The following is a 16,723-nucleotide window of genomic DNA, read 5'->3' as shown; positions in this document are numbered from 1 at the left end:
GGTCAGGTAATAGACAAAAGGCCGAAAGCTTCCCGCTGCCCGGGACAGAAAGTCAACAAGGGCATCAGGAGTGTGAGTGTGTGCGCGTACGCTAGGGGAGGGGTCGCACCAAAGAATCCTGGTTGGTGGCGGAGGGGAGCGGTCAGTTTTGGGCGAGTCGTGCACCCGGAATTGCACTCACGGGGACCCGCGGCCCACCCAGGAAACAGCAGGTGGCAACCCTACCGCAAACTTAGCCTAAACTCCCAGCGGCTAGCCTAGGGTTGCTGGAACTATCGGGGTTGGGTTGCAACCGGACCCTGGAGAGGCGGGGCCCGGGGCCGGGGCGGGGCGGCGCAGGTGGGCGGGCCGGGGCAGGGTGAGGAGGCTGGGCCTATAAAACGCCCGCCGCCCCAGAGGCGAGGCAGCTTAGTGGAGCTGGGGCGGGGTGGGCTGGGGGCGAGCGGGGTGCCGATTGCCGCTTGGGTCCGCAGGTCCCTAAGCCCCCGAGGGAGGGGCCTCCTGAAGACGGTGCCTGCCTCGGTTTACCCGCAGCTTTTTGGCCAGCGAGCGCGTCGGCCCCGGCGAACTCCCAGCAAGTGAGCCTGGGTGGGAGGAGCGGGGCCTGGGGGCTCCGGTGCTCCGGGCGCAGTGGTGAGCTCCGCGGGGCAAGCCGGCTCCAAGTTTTGCTAACTTTGAATTAGTTTCAGGTTGTGACTGTAGGCGTCTCCGCTCCCGGAGTTTTGTTAACCTGAGTTGCAGAGGCCGGTTCCTCCCCTTTGGAAAAGGAATGCTTCGGCTTGTTCGCTCCGGGGACTCTGGGCATTTTAGGAGCCTCTGCACGTCTTACTTGCTTTTGCAAATCTGTCCTTCTTGCCTCCTTTTTCTAGCGCCCCGGAAAGGCCGTTCCGCCCCGCGAGGGAAACAGAGCCGTTGACCATGGTTGCAACGGGCAGTTTGAGCAGTAAGAACCCGGCTAGCATTTCGGAGTTGCTGGACCGTGGCTTCCACCCGGGGAACCTACTAAATGGTGAGTTTCTCAACCGCCTACCTCTCTTCCCTCCAAAGGTCGCAGCCCCTGGATAGATGGGATTGGCGGGCGTGCAGTGTCGACCCCCTCCTTGAATGTTGGAAGTGCCACAAAATCCATCTGAGAGAGACTCCTTTCCAAACTTTTAGCATCTTCTGTCCATGATGGTGAGAAACAAAAGAAGCAAAAGATAAAACCCCAAGGGCTGCATCCATCTAGTCTGCGGCTAATAGACTCTTTGGGGCTAAAAACTGTACAGGTCCCTACCCTACATGGTTGTGAAGTTATGGTGAATTTTAAGTGTACAATTATGTGTGTTTTAACAAATGTATTCACCTGTGTAACCACTACCATCACCTTGTGCCCCCAAAGTCCCATGTACCCCTTTGCCATCAATTCCCCACTCTACCTCTCCCGTCCCAAGGGAAACATTGATCTGCTTTTTGTCCCTATAGATTACTTTCACCTCTAGGGCTGCATGCAGATGGAGCATGTAATATGTACTCTTTTGTATCTGGTTCCTTTCCCACAGCCTAATGATTTTGAGAGCCACGCTGTTGCTTCTATCAGTATGTGTTCCTTTTTGTTTCTGAGTAGTATTCTATTTGTGGATATACCCATTATTTCATTTTTTAAGGCCAAAAGGAAACTTTAAAACAGCAGTGATGCTGGACATATTGTCATTTGCAATTTTAAACAGGAGTTTCTAAAGTAACACACTGCTCTGCCACTCAGGAGCTGTGGGCATAGACCAATTGCTTAAGATCTTTGGGCCTTCCTCATTTAGAAGGCAAAGTGGTTGATGATCTAATTTTATAGGCCAAAGCTCTAAAATTCTCTATTTTCAACGCAGATAAAATATGGAGCCTTATAATTTGGAGTGCATTTGTTTCAATTAGTTTAAAAAAAAGCAATGATCTAAGTTTATACGTGATGTGGAGAGAGGAAAATGCAGTAGCCAATGAAGTGCAGTATGCTTAGGGTGGGGAGCCCACAGGGCATCTGCCTGTGCCTGCTTAGTTGACTGTGTGTGGTGAGGCATCCTGCCAAGTGGTAGGATTAATTTGGAACGTAGGTGACCAAATGCAGAGCTATCTCCTTTCCTTTGAGCAAATCTAATTTTGTTTTCCTAGGAGTATTTTGTTTTGTTTGGCTACAAAAAACTACCCAGCCAGTTATAAATATCCATGTGAACCTCAGAGGTCTTCTCTTTGAGCAATTTTTAATCGAAGAGGTTGAAGCTAAAATTGGGATCTACAGGTCATTCCAGTAAAGACTTACAAAGAAAACACAAATTTAATTGATGTTTAATATAACTCATCAAAGTTCATTTTAAGTTCATCACTAAAGGACAATACCAAAAAATCTGTTTTTTACAATAATAAATGAATGTATTCTTAGAGTTAGAAGGTAATAATCCTTAGTCAAGAAAAAATATTAACATTTTTATTCCAGAACTAATGCATAGTCTCTGTAAAAGAAAATAAGAAAACCCCCATAAGCAAATCAGGGAGCAAGAAAGAAAAGAAAATCACTAGTATTCTAAGATAACCATAAATAGATTTGTGATACGTAGTCAGATTGTGTGTGTGTGTACACATATAAATTTTTTAAAAAATGGTTATAGCCTACCCACCTTATTTATCAAAACCTTTATTTCATAGGTGAACTTTCAGTCTCAGGTTAAATGATTTGCTTTATTACCCAGCGAGTTAACAGCAGAGTGAGATCAGCTGACTTCCAAACAAATATTAGAACAAGTAGCTGTAACAGATAGAAGAAATAAACAATGTTGCTATATCCCAGTGTGTTTTTTTCTGCTCCTGGATTTTTTTTTTTTTAATCTTAAACTTCCATTTTCCACAGATTTTGACTACTGGGATTATGTTGTTCCTGAACCCAACCTCAACGAGGTGGTATTTGAGGAGACGACTTGCCAGAGCTTGGTTAAAATGCTGGAGAACTGTCTGTCCAAATCAAAGCACACCAAACTCGGTTGCTCGAAAGTCCTTGTTCCTGAGAAACTGACCCAGAGGATTGCTCAAGACGTCCTGCGGCTTTCCTCCACCGAGCCCTGCGGCCTGCGGGGCTGCGTTATGCACGTGAACTTGGAAATTGAAAATGTATGTAAAAAGCTGGATAGGATTGTGTGTGATTCTAGCGTGGTGCCCACCTTTGAGCTTACCCTGGTGTTTAAGCAGGAGAACTGCTCATGGACGAGCTTCAGGGATTTTTTCTTTAGTCGAGGTCGCTTCTCTTCTGGCCTCAGGCGAACTCTGATCCTGAGCTCAGGATTCCGACTTGTTAAGAAAAAGCTTTACTCCTTGATTGGTACAACAGTCATTGAACAGTGCTGAAAGGGAAGCACTGGAAAGGGTCCTTTTTATGACTGGGTAATAAAACTTCGCAGCGCTCCATTAAAGTCATTGTAGTTTGCTGTGCCTGCTCTTGGTAGGAAACCCCAAACTGAGTTCATCTTCTTTCTATTTCATATTCATGGCCACCCCAACTCAAGGGCTTATCTGGGGACTTTTGAAAAATGACCCACAAGAGAGTACATTGTCTACATTTATCACAGTTTTTACAAAATGGAATGGAATGGAATAAGGAAAAAAAAGAAGCAATCCACTTTAGTTTTTTATTTGACTCCACAAGTTTTCCAGGTAGTCTTGCTACTAGACTGTCTGAACCCACTTTGCCTAGTCTGATTTTCATATGGCTTTTTTTCTGTAAGTTTTCAGAGTGATCCTTTCAATCACAGAATCTTAACTGAATGATGCTTAGCCCATCAAAACTTGCAAAAGCTCATACCACCCATTTCCTGCCCCTACTCACATGTTCTTATACAGGAGGATAGAATTAAGTAGGTGAGCTTAATTAAAACTTAACCCCACGCAAATGTGAGTAAGGAATGTCACAGTAAGAACAGAGTTTTGTACTTCTCTGTCTCTCTGCATCCTCTCCGCTCTTCTGTTTCAAAGAGGTGGCAAAAGCTTGAGCTACCATTTCAGTAACCACAGTATTGTTTTAAATAACTTTATGGTACAATATAAGCTCAGTTTTTCTAGTTCTTAAGTATTGAATTTTACCTTTAAACTAGAAAAATGGAAAATGCTGATTTTTTTGCATGAAGTTGATTACTTTTCCATTGAGTGAATGGTGAATGTGTATAAGGACAGGAAGTGAGTTCCAGTTCCTTTCTCATTCACTTGATAATCTAGCTTCTTTCTGCTTTTACACTTGATCTCAGATGGACCATCTCATCATGTCAGTGTCATCTCATCTTTGGCCTTTCCTGAAAACTAATGTAACTCGCCTTAACCTGAATCTTCAAAGGAGATAGCTGCACACTACCACTTTTAATTATTAAGATGGGTCTATTTACAAAGTCTCCTTTGACCATGGGTATCTGGTTTATAGTACAGACTAGAGAATGAAAGTCATGATCTAGATAACCAGTGCACACACCCAGCTTTCTTCATCCTTGGATACCTGTCCCTAGGGAACAATAAAGGCCTTATTTTTCTCTTGTTTCAACTAGCTAGATCTTTATCTTTTTTTATGTTAATGAGAGAACATAGCCAACATATTATAATGTTCATCCAGGAAGACCTTCACATCCTTGCTGTAGGTCCTGCATAAGGAGCTTGTTCAGGTCTCCTTAGCACCACTTTACATACCTGAGGCCAGGGTTGTAGAGACCATGCCTTCATCCTGGTGTAATTCAAAAGCAGGTGTGATCCTATTCCCATAAATGCCCTAAAATTTCCCTATTCAAATCAGTAAGTGTTCTAGCAAATTGAACTCTTCAAATGCTTGGAAAGATACCACAACGCCAATCTTACAGGACTGGGCCAGGATAAGTCGAGCTTGTTTTGCATGTCTATTATTGTCCAGGGCTCTGAAGGTCACTGTAATTCTGTGGGCGAGGAGTCTCTGGCATGGATGTAAAACTGTTGTCCTTTTTCTACTAACAGTTGTCTTTGACTCTCTTGTCTTTTACACTCACAAAATAGTGGTGACTTATAGAGATTCTTAAGTTAATATTCCTGTTAAAGGAAATTAAAGTTTGTCTATTTTTGACAATAAAGCATCATATATTTTTAATTCTCTTGTCCTCTTTGTCTTTTCTGAGTTTATGCAATGATCACCCTAAAATAGATTTGACAATATTTGAGGGAAGGTGACAGAACAATTATTTATCTCCTTTTTGACAAAGGCTATTTGTACCCTTCATTATAATATTCCAATTGTATATTGCATGTGCTTATGTATCAATAAAGAGTCATTTGCTTCATAATTTTTCAAATACAATAATATTTTTCACTGGAAGACAATAATTTGAGTTCCTTTAGCAACTGCCTTTGAAAAAATTACTCATTGTGTAAAGGCTTTTTCTGTAGTTTTCCTAATGGCCAAGTGCAGATATATCAGATTGTAAGATCAGTATACATTTTAATTTTTACCAGAATATTCTATCAGAGCAACATATCTTTATAATTCCACAATCATTCATCAATTTGAATTTTTAACCTTGTCCACCTATCTTTTCTGTCTCCTCAAATTTGTCATTAGCTCAGATTTCTCACACTACCTAACCCACATTTAATAAGACTTATTACGTCTAGGCACTGTTCTAGGTGCTTTACATAAACCATCTCATGTACTCATAACAGTCCCATGCAATGAGACCACTGTCATCTCCAGAGAGAAGTTAAGTAACTTGCCCAAAGTCACTAAGTTATGCAGGAGATCCAGAGTATAAAACAGAGCCAGCTCCAGGAGCTGTGCTCACTATGCTTTCTCCAAATGCATGAAGGCAGCACAGACATCTTACCCACATCACCAAAGGACTGTAAAAGTGATGTCAAACATTCGCCCTTAAATTCAAAGAAAAAATTCTTAATGTGATTTCTTTCCAGGTAGAAAAAAAGTAGGCAACTATTGACAGTATTCACCATTCATTGGAGCAGAGCTGTGCTTAGAATTTTTAAAGTTCTCAAATATTTAAAAAATATGCATTTCAATCCTGGCACCTTCACACCTATCTTTTGTAGTTGACCTAGTTACTTTCTCATGTACCTTCAAAAAAAGGTGTGATCTCTCCCTTATCTATTTCAATGGGGAATAAACTGTTAGCTAGAGTGTCTGATGGCCTCCTGAAAGATCAGATGTCTTATTTTCCTCTTATTAATAGAAAGATAGTATAATTTTATGGAAATGGATTCAATATCCTGATTCTATTTTGCCAGTGATGTGATCTATACCCTCATGGAGTCAGCATCATGTCGCACTATTCACAGTTCTCCCACGTGCATACCGGAAGGATGTACAAGTATAAAAATCTTAAGTCTATTGCACTCAGGTCTCAACTACCTATATCGGTTTAAACAAGTGAGAATAAAAACAAAAGTCCAAGGCACATCGGTGGCAGATGAGGAGGGACAGATACACGGTGACAAGCTGGGAGGAGAATCATGCAGATTTTCAGAACCCCGGACTCCTGCCTAGACTCTGCCATTGATTATAGACTTGCAATACTCCATTGGGTCCTCCACACCTGCCACAGGCAAGAGATGAGAGAGACTATGAAGGATCTCATGGGAAGCTTGGGGGCTAGTTGTGGAAGTGATGTACATAACTTCTGTCTACATCCCCTGTAGAACTCAGTCACATGGTCGCATTCAATTGTAAGAGGGGCTGGGAAATATGGTAGCACAGTGCGCCCAGAAGTAAATGGGCTTGATGAACTGAAAACAGTTTCTGCTACACGGGGAGTGACAAGTTATTCTATAAAACAATAGACAGCCCAGACACAGGCCTATACATATGTAAATGGAAAGCTGATTTATAGCAGAGTTGGCACTTTAGAGCAATGAGCAAATAAATGATGGCGGGGACTTCCCTGGTGGTGCAGTGGTTAAGAATTCACCTGCCAATGCAGGGGACATGGGTTCTATCCCTGGTCCAGGAAGATCCCACATGCTGCAGAGCAACTAAGCCCATGCGCCACAACTACTGAGTGTGCGGTCTAGAGCACATGAGCCACAACTACTGAGTCCACATGCCACAACTACTGAAGCCCGCATGCCTAGAGTTCGTGCTCCACAGCAAGAGAAGCCACCGCAATGAGAAGCCCGTGCACCGCAAAGAAGAGTAGCTCCCGCTCACCACAACTAGAGAAAGCCCGTGCAGCAACGAAGACCCAATGCAGCCAAAAAATAAATAAATAAAAAATAAATAAATGATGGTGTTTTCCAATAATTGGAGCTATAATAATTATCTACATAAAAAATGAAATTGAATGCATACAATTCCAGATTGATTAAAGAATTAAATGTGAAAGGGAAAGTTTTAGCTGACAATATAATTTTTATGATTTTGAAGTAGAAAAATTTCTTAAGATACAAAGAAATCACTCAAACTTTTTGTCTATCACATAACACTATAAAGAATAAAAATACAACTCATGAACTGAAAGTATCTTCTATACATATAACTGAAAAAGAGTTAGTAACCAGAATATGTTAAGAATTATTTCAAAGCAATTAGAAAAACACAAACTACTCAAAGGAAAAAAAATGGGCAAAAGCTTGAATAGGCACCTACAGAAAAGGAAACCCATATGGTGATAAACATATGAAAAGATGCTCAGTCTATTTATTAACCAGGGAAATCCAAATTAAAAGCACAATGAGAAACCAGTGTATACACATCCACATGGGTTTAAGAAAACGAAGGGGGGGTGTGTTAAAATCTGAAAATTCCAAATCCTGGTGAGGATACAGGAAAAAAGAATTATTCCAACATGCCGATATGTGTATCTATGCAGCCTGGAATTATTTTGTAAAGTTGAAGATAAGCATATTTTATGAAATTAGACCAGTGTTCTTCAAACTTTTTTGCTTGTTGCACATCTAAGAGAATTTTGTAAAAGTACACCCTCTGCCATATTTTTTAAATTGCCATCCAAAATTTTCAGCCTAAGTTTAAAAAGTTGAAAATAATATCTGTTCAGTATGTGGTGAATATGATCTTTTTAAATGAAATGATTACATCATCTCGTTAAATGTTTCCAATGGAATGTAAATAGCATGGTAATTTAAAACTCACCAACTACTTAGAAAACGCTAAATTAGGTACATCAACAGAATAAAATTTTTCAGTGTTACTTTTTCTTTTTTCCTGTATCTTCTTAAAGTCTACTTTTTAAACTGAATTTTACCTTCATATATTTTAGACTTAAAAGTCTTTTATTAATATTTCTTCTCATAGTAAAAACAAGATTGTAAATTTAAATGACAATTTTTTAAATTTCCTGTGATCATGACTTTGTTAATTTTTTATTGAGTTAAACTTATAAATAATAGTACACAATAATCAAAGCAACATTAAATATATTTTTGAATTATCTAAATACTAATAAGCAAAAAATAATCTCTCTCAGTGAAATAATTCTTTTTTTTTACCTTGAACTTGGAATTTTTATTGTTTTGGTACTGAGTCTTTTATTATAAACATTTTCCTTGTTAGAATGAATGATCATTGTATAATGACCATTTTTGATAACTAAGTAATATTCCATCTAGTTGAGTTACCATAATTAGCCTAATCGTTCCCTATTGTTGGATTTCTAGATATATATATATTACATCTTTCTTATCCATTCATCTGTTGATGGACACTTGGGTTGCTTTCACGTCTTGGCTATTGTAAATAATGCTGCTATGAACACTGGGGTGCATGTACCTTGTATCTTTCTGAATCAATGTTTTTGTTTTGTTTGGATATCTACCCAGAAGTGGAACTACTAGGTCATACGGTAGTTTTAAGTTTTTTGAGAAACTTCCATACTGTTTTCCACAGTGGATACACCAATTTACATTCCCACCAACGGTGCACGAAGTGGGAACACTTGTTACTGCATCCTCACCACATTCATTATTTGTGTTCTTTTTGAAGATGGCCATTCTGACGGGTGTGAGGTGGTATCCCATTGTGGTTTTGATTTACAAGTGAAATGATTCTTTTAAAGTCGTGAATTAATTTATAGGTATTGTTTTTGCTAGAATTAGAGGATTAAGCATCATTTCCTATGTTTTGTCTCTATAAATGTAAGCTCTGAGAAAATATATTAGCATCAATAAGTAGATGGGAATACAGAAAATTTGCCTATTACAAAACCAAATTGTAATCAATATTTGAGCTACTTATGCTGAGGTACAGGGCATCAGGACTTCAACATGTGGATTTGGGGGGTACACAATTTCACTCGTAATGGCAGACGTTCAAATAATGAGCTTTCTCAACACTATCCTAGAGCAATAGTTCAAACAGTCCTGTTGTTTGGTACCCTAGAGGTTATTATACCCCTGAATAAAGCATTACAGTAAGATGGGCCAATAGTGAAAGGCATGTCCTTCGTGAAGTGAGGGAAAAGGACTGTTACAGGGGAAGTGAGCAAGTTAGACCTGCATTTCAGGTAAGTTCTCAGGGAGATCAATTTTAGGAAAGAGTATACATAGAAGCAAAGGGTTTGGAAATTGGTCCCCCTAAAACTGTGTGCTGCACATACCTCAGGGAAAACATTTGTTTACCCCTGTACTAATTTCCCAGTTTTAAGACTACTGCCTTGGATTCTTGCACCCATGTGCCAGGAGACTGACAGTTCAGCATCACACTGTTTAGAAGACTGGTATGGAAACAACACAAATGTCCATCAGCTGTAGAATGGATAAATGAATTGTGCTATGGCCATAAATGGAATGCTAAACAACAATGAAAATGAATGGAATCTAAATTATAAAAGACCTGGATGAATCTTTAGGATACAATACAGAATGCAAAAAGAAGTCATAAAAGAATAAATAAGCTATTTTTTACATTTATGTAATGATTAAAAACAGAAAACTAAAATATTTACAGATACAAATATATGCGGCTTATCTATTTAAAAAATCCAGGGATTTATAAGCACAAATTTCAAGCGAGTGGATACATTTGAAGGGACAAGAAAATAGGTGGAAATAATGAGGCACTCACAAAAAACATCAAAGGTGATAGTAGCGATCATTATCTTTTAAATTTGGAGGTAGGCATGCATATATTGTTGAATCCTGGCTCCTTACGCTTTACATGCATTTCATACATCTCTTTTTGTACTTACTTAATAGTAAATAAAATTTCTTAAAATTTTAAAAGGCTATGGGGCAGTTTAAAAATTTAAGCAAAGTTCAAACTATATCTCTACTTAAGAACTTCCTATACTTACAACAAGTAAATATTCACTAAATCAGCTCTAAGAGACAGGAAAATCTGAGGATTTATCTGGGCCATTAATTTTTCCTAATTTGAGCCAACTGCAACAATTATCACAGCCAGCATTCAATTATTCTCACCACAGAGGGCAACCATGGAGTAATTCATGAAAAACAGCATAAAATGCAAAAAACATTACCATTTGGCCATGGGCTACATATTATTAATCTTGCAACACATTTACTTTTGCAGAGAATAATATAAAATGATGTTTATTGCTTGAACACACAACATGTGAAAAATTATGACAGAGCATGCCAAAGAATGCAGACTATTTGAAAGAGGCTGCTGAGGAACCTGACCATCTGGATAAGTAAGTTTTGATCTTATTTCCAGAACTGATAACTAGGTCAAGTTATTTACGTAATAATATTAGTTAATGATTTGCAAATATTAAAAAAGTCTTTAATCCACTCAAATCATGCTGAAGGAAATGCAAAGGCACACAGATCAAATCTCAAATCAAAACCCAAATTATAGCTCAAGTTTGACTTTGCTGGGAAAGAATGAAGGAAGTTTTTTCAACCTTTTTCAGGGCTAAAATCCAGACTAAAACCATTTGGAGGGAGTTAAAACACCATTTTGCAATGTTCTATCAGCAACAGCATAAACAACTGTTACTGTGTTTCAGAGAATTCTCTAGGCAGCTACCACATAAATCAAATAGAACTTGCTATAATAGGCACTGTGGAGTGTGAAGGAAGTAATAGCAGCAGCAATACAGACAAGTTGTAAAATGAAGTGAAGAACTCTAAAGGGTCTAAGATTTACCCTACTTTAGAGGTAACATACTAGCCTGCCACAGTTTCATGGATACTTGTAGAAGACCCCTGGGATAAAGACAAAGGATTTTATCATATTAGCCTGCCACAGTTTCATGGATACTCGTAGAAGAGCCCTGGGATAAAGACAAAGGATTTTATCATATTAGCCTGCCACAGTTTCATGGATACTCGTAGAAAACCCCTGGGATAAAGACAAAGAATTTTATCATACTAGCCGGCCACAGTTTCATGGATACTTGTAGAAGCCTTCTGGGAAAGAGACAAAGGATTTTATTACTCAAGAAGCATGAGCATCAGCATGTTTGCATCAGTCCCCTCATCCCTGCCAAGGCCCATAGGAGCAATGGTGTTGGACCCAATGGATGCCTATGGGTTGTGTTACAGGCGTGGAACCCTGAGCTTAGGGAACCCCAGTCTTTTATAATGGGTATGCCTGCCCTTTGCTCCAGAGGAATATACTACCTATCTTCCACTGTTGATCACTATACAAACATCCTTGAAAAGATAGTTCAGACCAAAGGGCAATCACTGCCTCACTTGTAAGAGATGCAGAGACATGAGCAACTCACAGAGAATTGCCTCCCAACAGCCAGTGTTAAGACCTGAGCCTGCCATTTGTTGTTAAAAATCAAGCACGATAAACAAATGACTTTCCTTCCCTGATTACAACATATGTACCCAATGACAGAGCCTCAAAATATTAAGTGCAAATTCATAAAATTAGAAAGTTGAGCGATTTACAATCATAGTGAATGATGTTATTATACTTCTCTCAATAATTGAGAGATCAATCCAAAAGAGAATTAAAGAAGTGAAAGATTGAATGACACCATACATACTGTATTTAGTAACCATGCATAGAACTATAAACCCCCAACTTATAAATACATATTACTTCAAAATCTACAGTAAACATATCCCTAAATTTATCACATTTTATAACACATAGAAAACATTAAATTAACAAAGACTATTCTAAATAAATAATAAAAACGTGAAAACAACCACAAAACTTCCATATATTTGGAAATTTAAGTACAAATATAATTCATAGGTCAAAATAATTTTTAAAACTTAAAATTTAATGATAAGGAAATTGTTACATAGTAAAACATCTAGGATGCAGTTAAGACAGTATATAAAAAGAAATGTATAGCCTTAAATATTTATATGAGGAAAGGAAAAACAATGAAAAAACATTTTTGGAAATGAATGAGATCTTAAAAAGCTATACAGGAGCATCTCAAATGAATTATTGATCAAAAAACTAAAGATAAATTAAATAAGCTTGAAAACTGTTAAAACCTAGTACCCAGTTACTTTATAATTCTCTGTATTTTTCACTGTGCTTGAATATTTTATATTCTTAAAAGAATCAATATTTGTGAGAGGATTTACTCAAGGGATAGTGTTGCACATAGAATGTGGCAGCAGCAGAAGTTCTGAAATCATTCCGAGCAACTTTAAGGCAGACTTGCATGTTTATCTTTGTCAATATTCAGTAACTATTTATAAAACAGATTAGAAAAGGTCAGTATGGCCCAAGGCACAGGCCTGTGGGACGTCACACGAAGAAGTACAGTTTCTACGTAATTGAGCTAGTTCATCTTTATAAGCAGTGAGGTACTATTATAATGTAGAATTCGGGGGAAATCAACCAGAAAACATTGTATATAATGAATGGTTTGGGGGTGATGAAGAGGCAGGAGGCAAGAGATCAGTGAAGAACCAATTGAAACACCTACATGGGAGGGGAGAAGAGTCTAAACTAGATAAGAAACAACTTATGTACATTAAATATAGTAATAATGATGATGATAATTAGCTCAAGAGCCATTACCAAGAAAAATGAACAGGTTTTGGTGGCTGAGATAAGGAAGAAGAAAAGAAGGGCATCAGTAAACTTCGGATATTCAGGGGTTTCTGCTGCTTGTTTAATGCAGAAGTTCACCCAGGAAGGGGAATGAGAGAACTTAGAGAAGCTTCCATGAGATAAGATGACCACACATCTTACATCTGGCATCATTTCTGCTTTAATAACTGCTTTAGGTGGAGTTCCCTGGAATAGATTCTGAGATGGAGACCTGCAAGCAGGAAGCTGATGCCCTTTGATTAACGCCCCCTGGCAGAGAGAAGGAAGTAAAACTGACTGAACAAAGGAGATGGTTGAACCGCTGATGCAGTCTCACAAAAAGGCCTCACCTGACCTGTCAGGGAGCTCCAGAGTTAGGATGCCCTTCAGAGTTATTTCCCCGGAGGCAACAGGGTTTGCCTGTATCCTCACCCTCACTGACCAGGCATTAGAAACAGGCTGCTGAGGACAGGTGTGTGTGACTTTGGACCAGGCAGCACTAGTCAGCTGAGGCAATTCTTGACGTGGTAACGTTCCCAGTGGTTTGGAAGATGCCGGCCTCAGATGTGAAGAGGGGATCTGAGTGGCACATTGCAGCATCTACCACCTGCCCTCATGCCACTCAGATTCATGTGTGTCATATAATAAATTCTGGGTCCAGCTCTTGCAGGATTCTGTTTGGTCTGTTTTCCTAGGGAAACTGACAAAGGTGAGTGGAACAAAACTACAGCCCTACCACTGCAGGTGGTCTCAAAGCCACAGTGGAGTATCATTTCCTTGTCTGCCACCATTCTAGATTCCCCGCTTTCTCTGTTATCACCTCTGCTGGTCAGCTGACTTGCTAGAGGGGTGACCCAGACCCCCATGGTTAAGAGGTCTAAGCCCCTGGTCACCATGTCCTTAGGCCTTAGTTGTTACACTTGTCCATTTACGCCTCGCTGTTCGCACAATGGTAGTTCTTACCTTATAGGCCAAAGCACCAATATATTCTGCCAACTACCAAATGGGTCCATTGGAATTAGACATGTGGGGACCAAGGAAATGACCACTGGCTATATCCATGAGTCCAAGAGGTACACTGTGAGCTGGATCTGGACCAGGACCCCATTTATTACTTGGAAGTCATGATGATGCTTAAGTTCCGGGTCATCAATGTCAACTCAGACCTCACATCTGACACACCTTGAAATGATGTATTCTCCATTTTCTGTTGTACAAATATCCAAGTAAATGGCTGTAGGTCATTTTAGGGAAAGAATAAGGGAGGATGGGGGGTCATCATTATTGTATATACTTGGCATGGAATTACTGGCATTTTTTTCTCCAGGAATTTTGAACTCTCATTCAGTAAATGGGTTCTAGATTGGAAATTGCCTTTGTTCTGAAAACTGAATTTAGGACTGTGACTTTTTTTGGAATGGCTGCCTCCAAGAAGGTGCATGGCTTTGGGTGAGGGCAATGCATGGAGAGGGGTCACCTGAAAGCTGTCAGCCACCAACACTCCCAGCAGCCAGGGGAATGAGCATCCCAGACCTGGATGGTACGCTATGGTATGGCATCCATTACAACAACTAATACTTTTAGGGTGTATGTAGAAAGGTGGAACTAAGAAATAAAAGTTCGGTTGAAGTGATGGAAAAGAGAGAAATCTAAGACTCTGTTAAACTCTAAATGATCAAATTTCCTGTTGATCTTAACTCTGCCTCAATCTCTGAGGGTAACTTACCATATAGTGTTATCAGACTTATGTGGAATTATTTTGATATACCAAACAGAAATTGAACTAATAGGGGCTTCCCTGGTGGCGCAGTGGTTGAGAGTCTGCCTGCTAATGCAGGGGAAAAGGGCTCGAGCCCTGTCTGGGAGGATCCCACATGCCGCGGAGCAACTGGGCCCGTGAGCCACAACTACTGAGCCTGCGCGTCTGGAGCCTGTGCTCCGCAACAAGAGAGGCCGCGATAGCGAGAGGCCCGTGCACCGCGATGAAGAGTGGCCCCCGCTTGAGAAACTAGAGAACTAGAGAAAGCCCTCACACAGAAATGAAGACCCAACACAGCAAAAATAAATAAATTAATTAAGAAACTGAACTAATATATTATGTATCTATAATTAAACAAAGAAAGTGTTTACCAGTGAAAAGGGCTTTGCTAGGGTTTCATGTATTTGTAGTAGGTGGAGAGGACAGCTGGAAAATTCTGACCTGACTCACTAAAAATGGCATAAGAGAACTCCCTAAATGGCAGTGCTAGCGCTCGAAACTTTTGCATGCCCTAGACTTCCACACTAGGATTTTAGATATGATGAAAAACAACCAGACCATGAGAAAACTGCTTTTTTGTAATCAGTTTTCCAGTGTGAAGGGGCCCAGTTTAAGTAAAGGCCCCAAATAACATAATATTGTGTACAGCACCCTCCCAGATGGCCTCTTCCAGTTCACATGGGGACGAAGAGTACTTTAGTGCTGGAGTTACAAACATATTGGTGTGCACTACGAGAGCCCAAATTCAAAGCTGCTCTTGATGCAAAGCCCTGAAAATTATTGCTTCGGTTCTTCATGATAATCAACCCAAACTGACTGCTGTGCATTCAAATCCTCCTACCTAACCACATGGAAATAATTGGAAGGAGTGGAATGTTATTAATATAAAACAACTATTTCTTATTGCTTATAGGCTGGTATATATTGGGCTTCTCTTTAATAAGCAGAGAAAGTAACAAGTCCAATTGAATGTTGATGTAAACTATGGGATTTCTGGCTTCAGAGGTGTAACTAGAAGAATAATGAACAAGGCTGTTATGGAAGAAAATTTCTGGAATTTAAGCATTGCCATTATGAGTTGGTTTATCTTTATTACTCTGAGTTTACAGAGTATTACAACAAATTACACAGTTTACAACAAATCTTTTACGACAGTCTTACAATGTGTCTTTTCTACACTTTAGCTCAAACAGGAAAAGTAAACAAAATAAAGTTCCCTCTTTAAAATATTCAAGACTAGACCAAGAAAGCAAATCCAAAACTGTTAAAACAAACCAACCAACAGAAACAGCCTCTAAATGTAAAGCGCTTTTCTGTTTAAACTCATGTGAAGTTTCTATTGACAAAGCACCCTTTCCCCCACCATCTTTATCCTGCCCTTCATCTCAGCCCCATCTTCACAAGATTGGCACTTAGTATTTGTAAAGCTGTATAAAAATTCACTTAGGGCTTCCCTGGTGGCACAGCGGTTGAGAGTCCGCCTGCCGATGCAGGGGACACGGGTTCGTGCCCCGGTCCGGGAAGATCCCACATGCCGTGGAGCAGCTGGGCCCGTGAGCCACGGCCACTGAGCCTGCACGACCAGAGCCTGTGCTCTGCAACGGGAGAGGCCACAACAGTGAGAGGCCCGCGTACCGCAAAAAAAAAAAAAAATTCACTTAGCCTGTCTGTATCATTTAAAGAGAAAACTTTTGTTATTACGTCATACTTGATAGTTCATGTATTATAATAGAAATAGAGCAGGTCCTTTGTGCAGGCTACTTGGGTTCATCGTTGGTGTGAGTGGATGAAATGAAGTCTGAGAAGACTTGCCTTAACAGGACCGTTGCAAATAAAACCAGACAGAGTGGAGGATCCTATGGACCAGAACACTTTAAGTCACAAAGGTGGTACAGTTGTAATTAATTATTTTTCAAAGGCAATACTGCGTTAACGTTGGGGAGGAGGAAGCATGACTGTCTGGTGCCACCTTAGGGCACAGAGTTTTCCCTAACTTGTAT

The 16,723-nt window shown here is 39.8% G+C and overlaps 1 protein-coding gene across 1 annotated transcript; it reads left to right on the top strand.

Moving 5' to 3' along the window:
- Positions 1-412: 412 nt before the first annotated feature.
- On the top strand, positions 413-5,114 carry DDIT4L (DNA damage inducible transcript 4 like). The gene is made up of 3 exons (XM_027116998.1): positions 413-578; positions 870-1,009; positions 2,876-5,114. The coding sequence occupies exons 2-3, from the start codon at positions 919-921 to the stop codon at positions 3,364-3,366; spliced, it is 582 nt and encodes a 193-aa protein (XP_026972799.1). The 5' UTR covers positions 413-578; positions 870-918; the 3' UTR covers positions 3,367-5,114.
- Positions 5,115-16,723: the final 11,609 nt, after the last annotated feature.

Source organism: Aethalodelphis obliquidens, unplaced genomic scaffold, assembly GCF_003676395.1.
Source record: "Aethalodelphis obliquidens isolate GAN/ISIS:26980383/991018 unplaced genomic scaffold, ASM367639v1 scaffold17, whole genome shotgun sequence".
Classification (NCBI taxonomy): Eukaryota; Metazoa; Chordata; class Mammalia; order Artiodactyla; family Delphinidae; genus Aethalodelphis; species Aethalodelphis obliquidens.
Note: the sequence above shows the minus strand (reverse complement) of the source record. Positions and strands in the feature narration are given on the sequence as shown.

Bases quoted from the DNA above. Each gene is read 5' to 3' on its own strand.
- DDIT4L (XM_027116998.1), top strand. From the start codon at position 919: ATGGTTGCAACGGGCAGTTTGAGCAGTAAGAACCCGGCTAGCATTTCG. The intron at 1,010-2,875 runs GTGAGTTTCTCA...CATTTTCCACAG, and splicing joins CCCGGGGAACCTACTAAATG to ATTTTGACTACTGGGATTAT.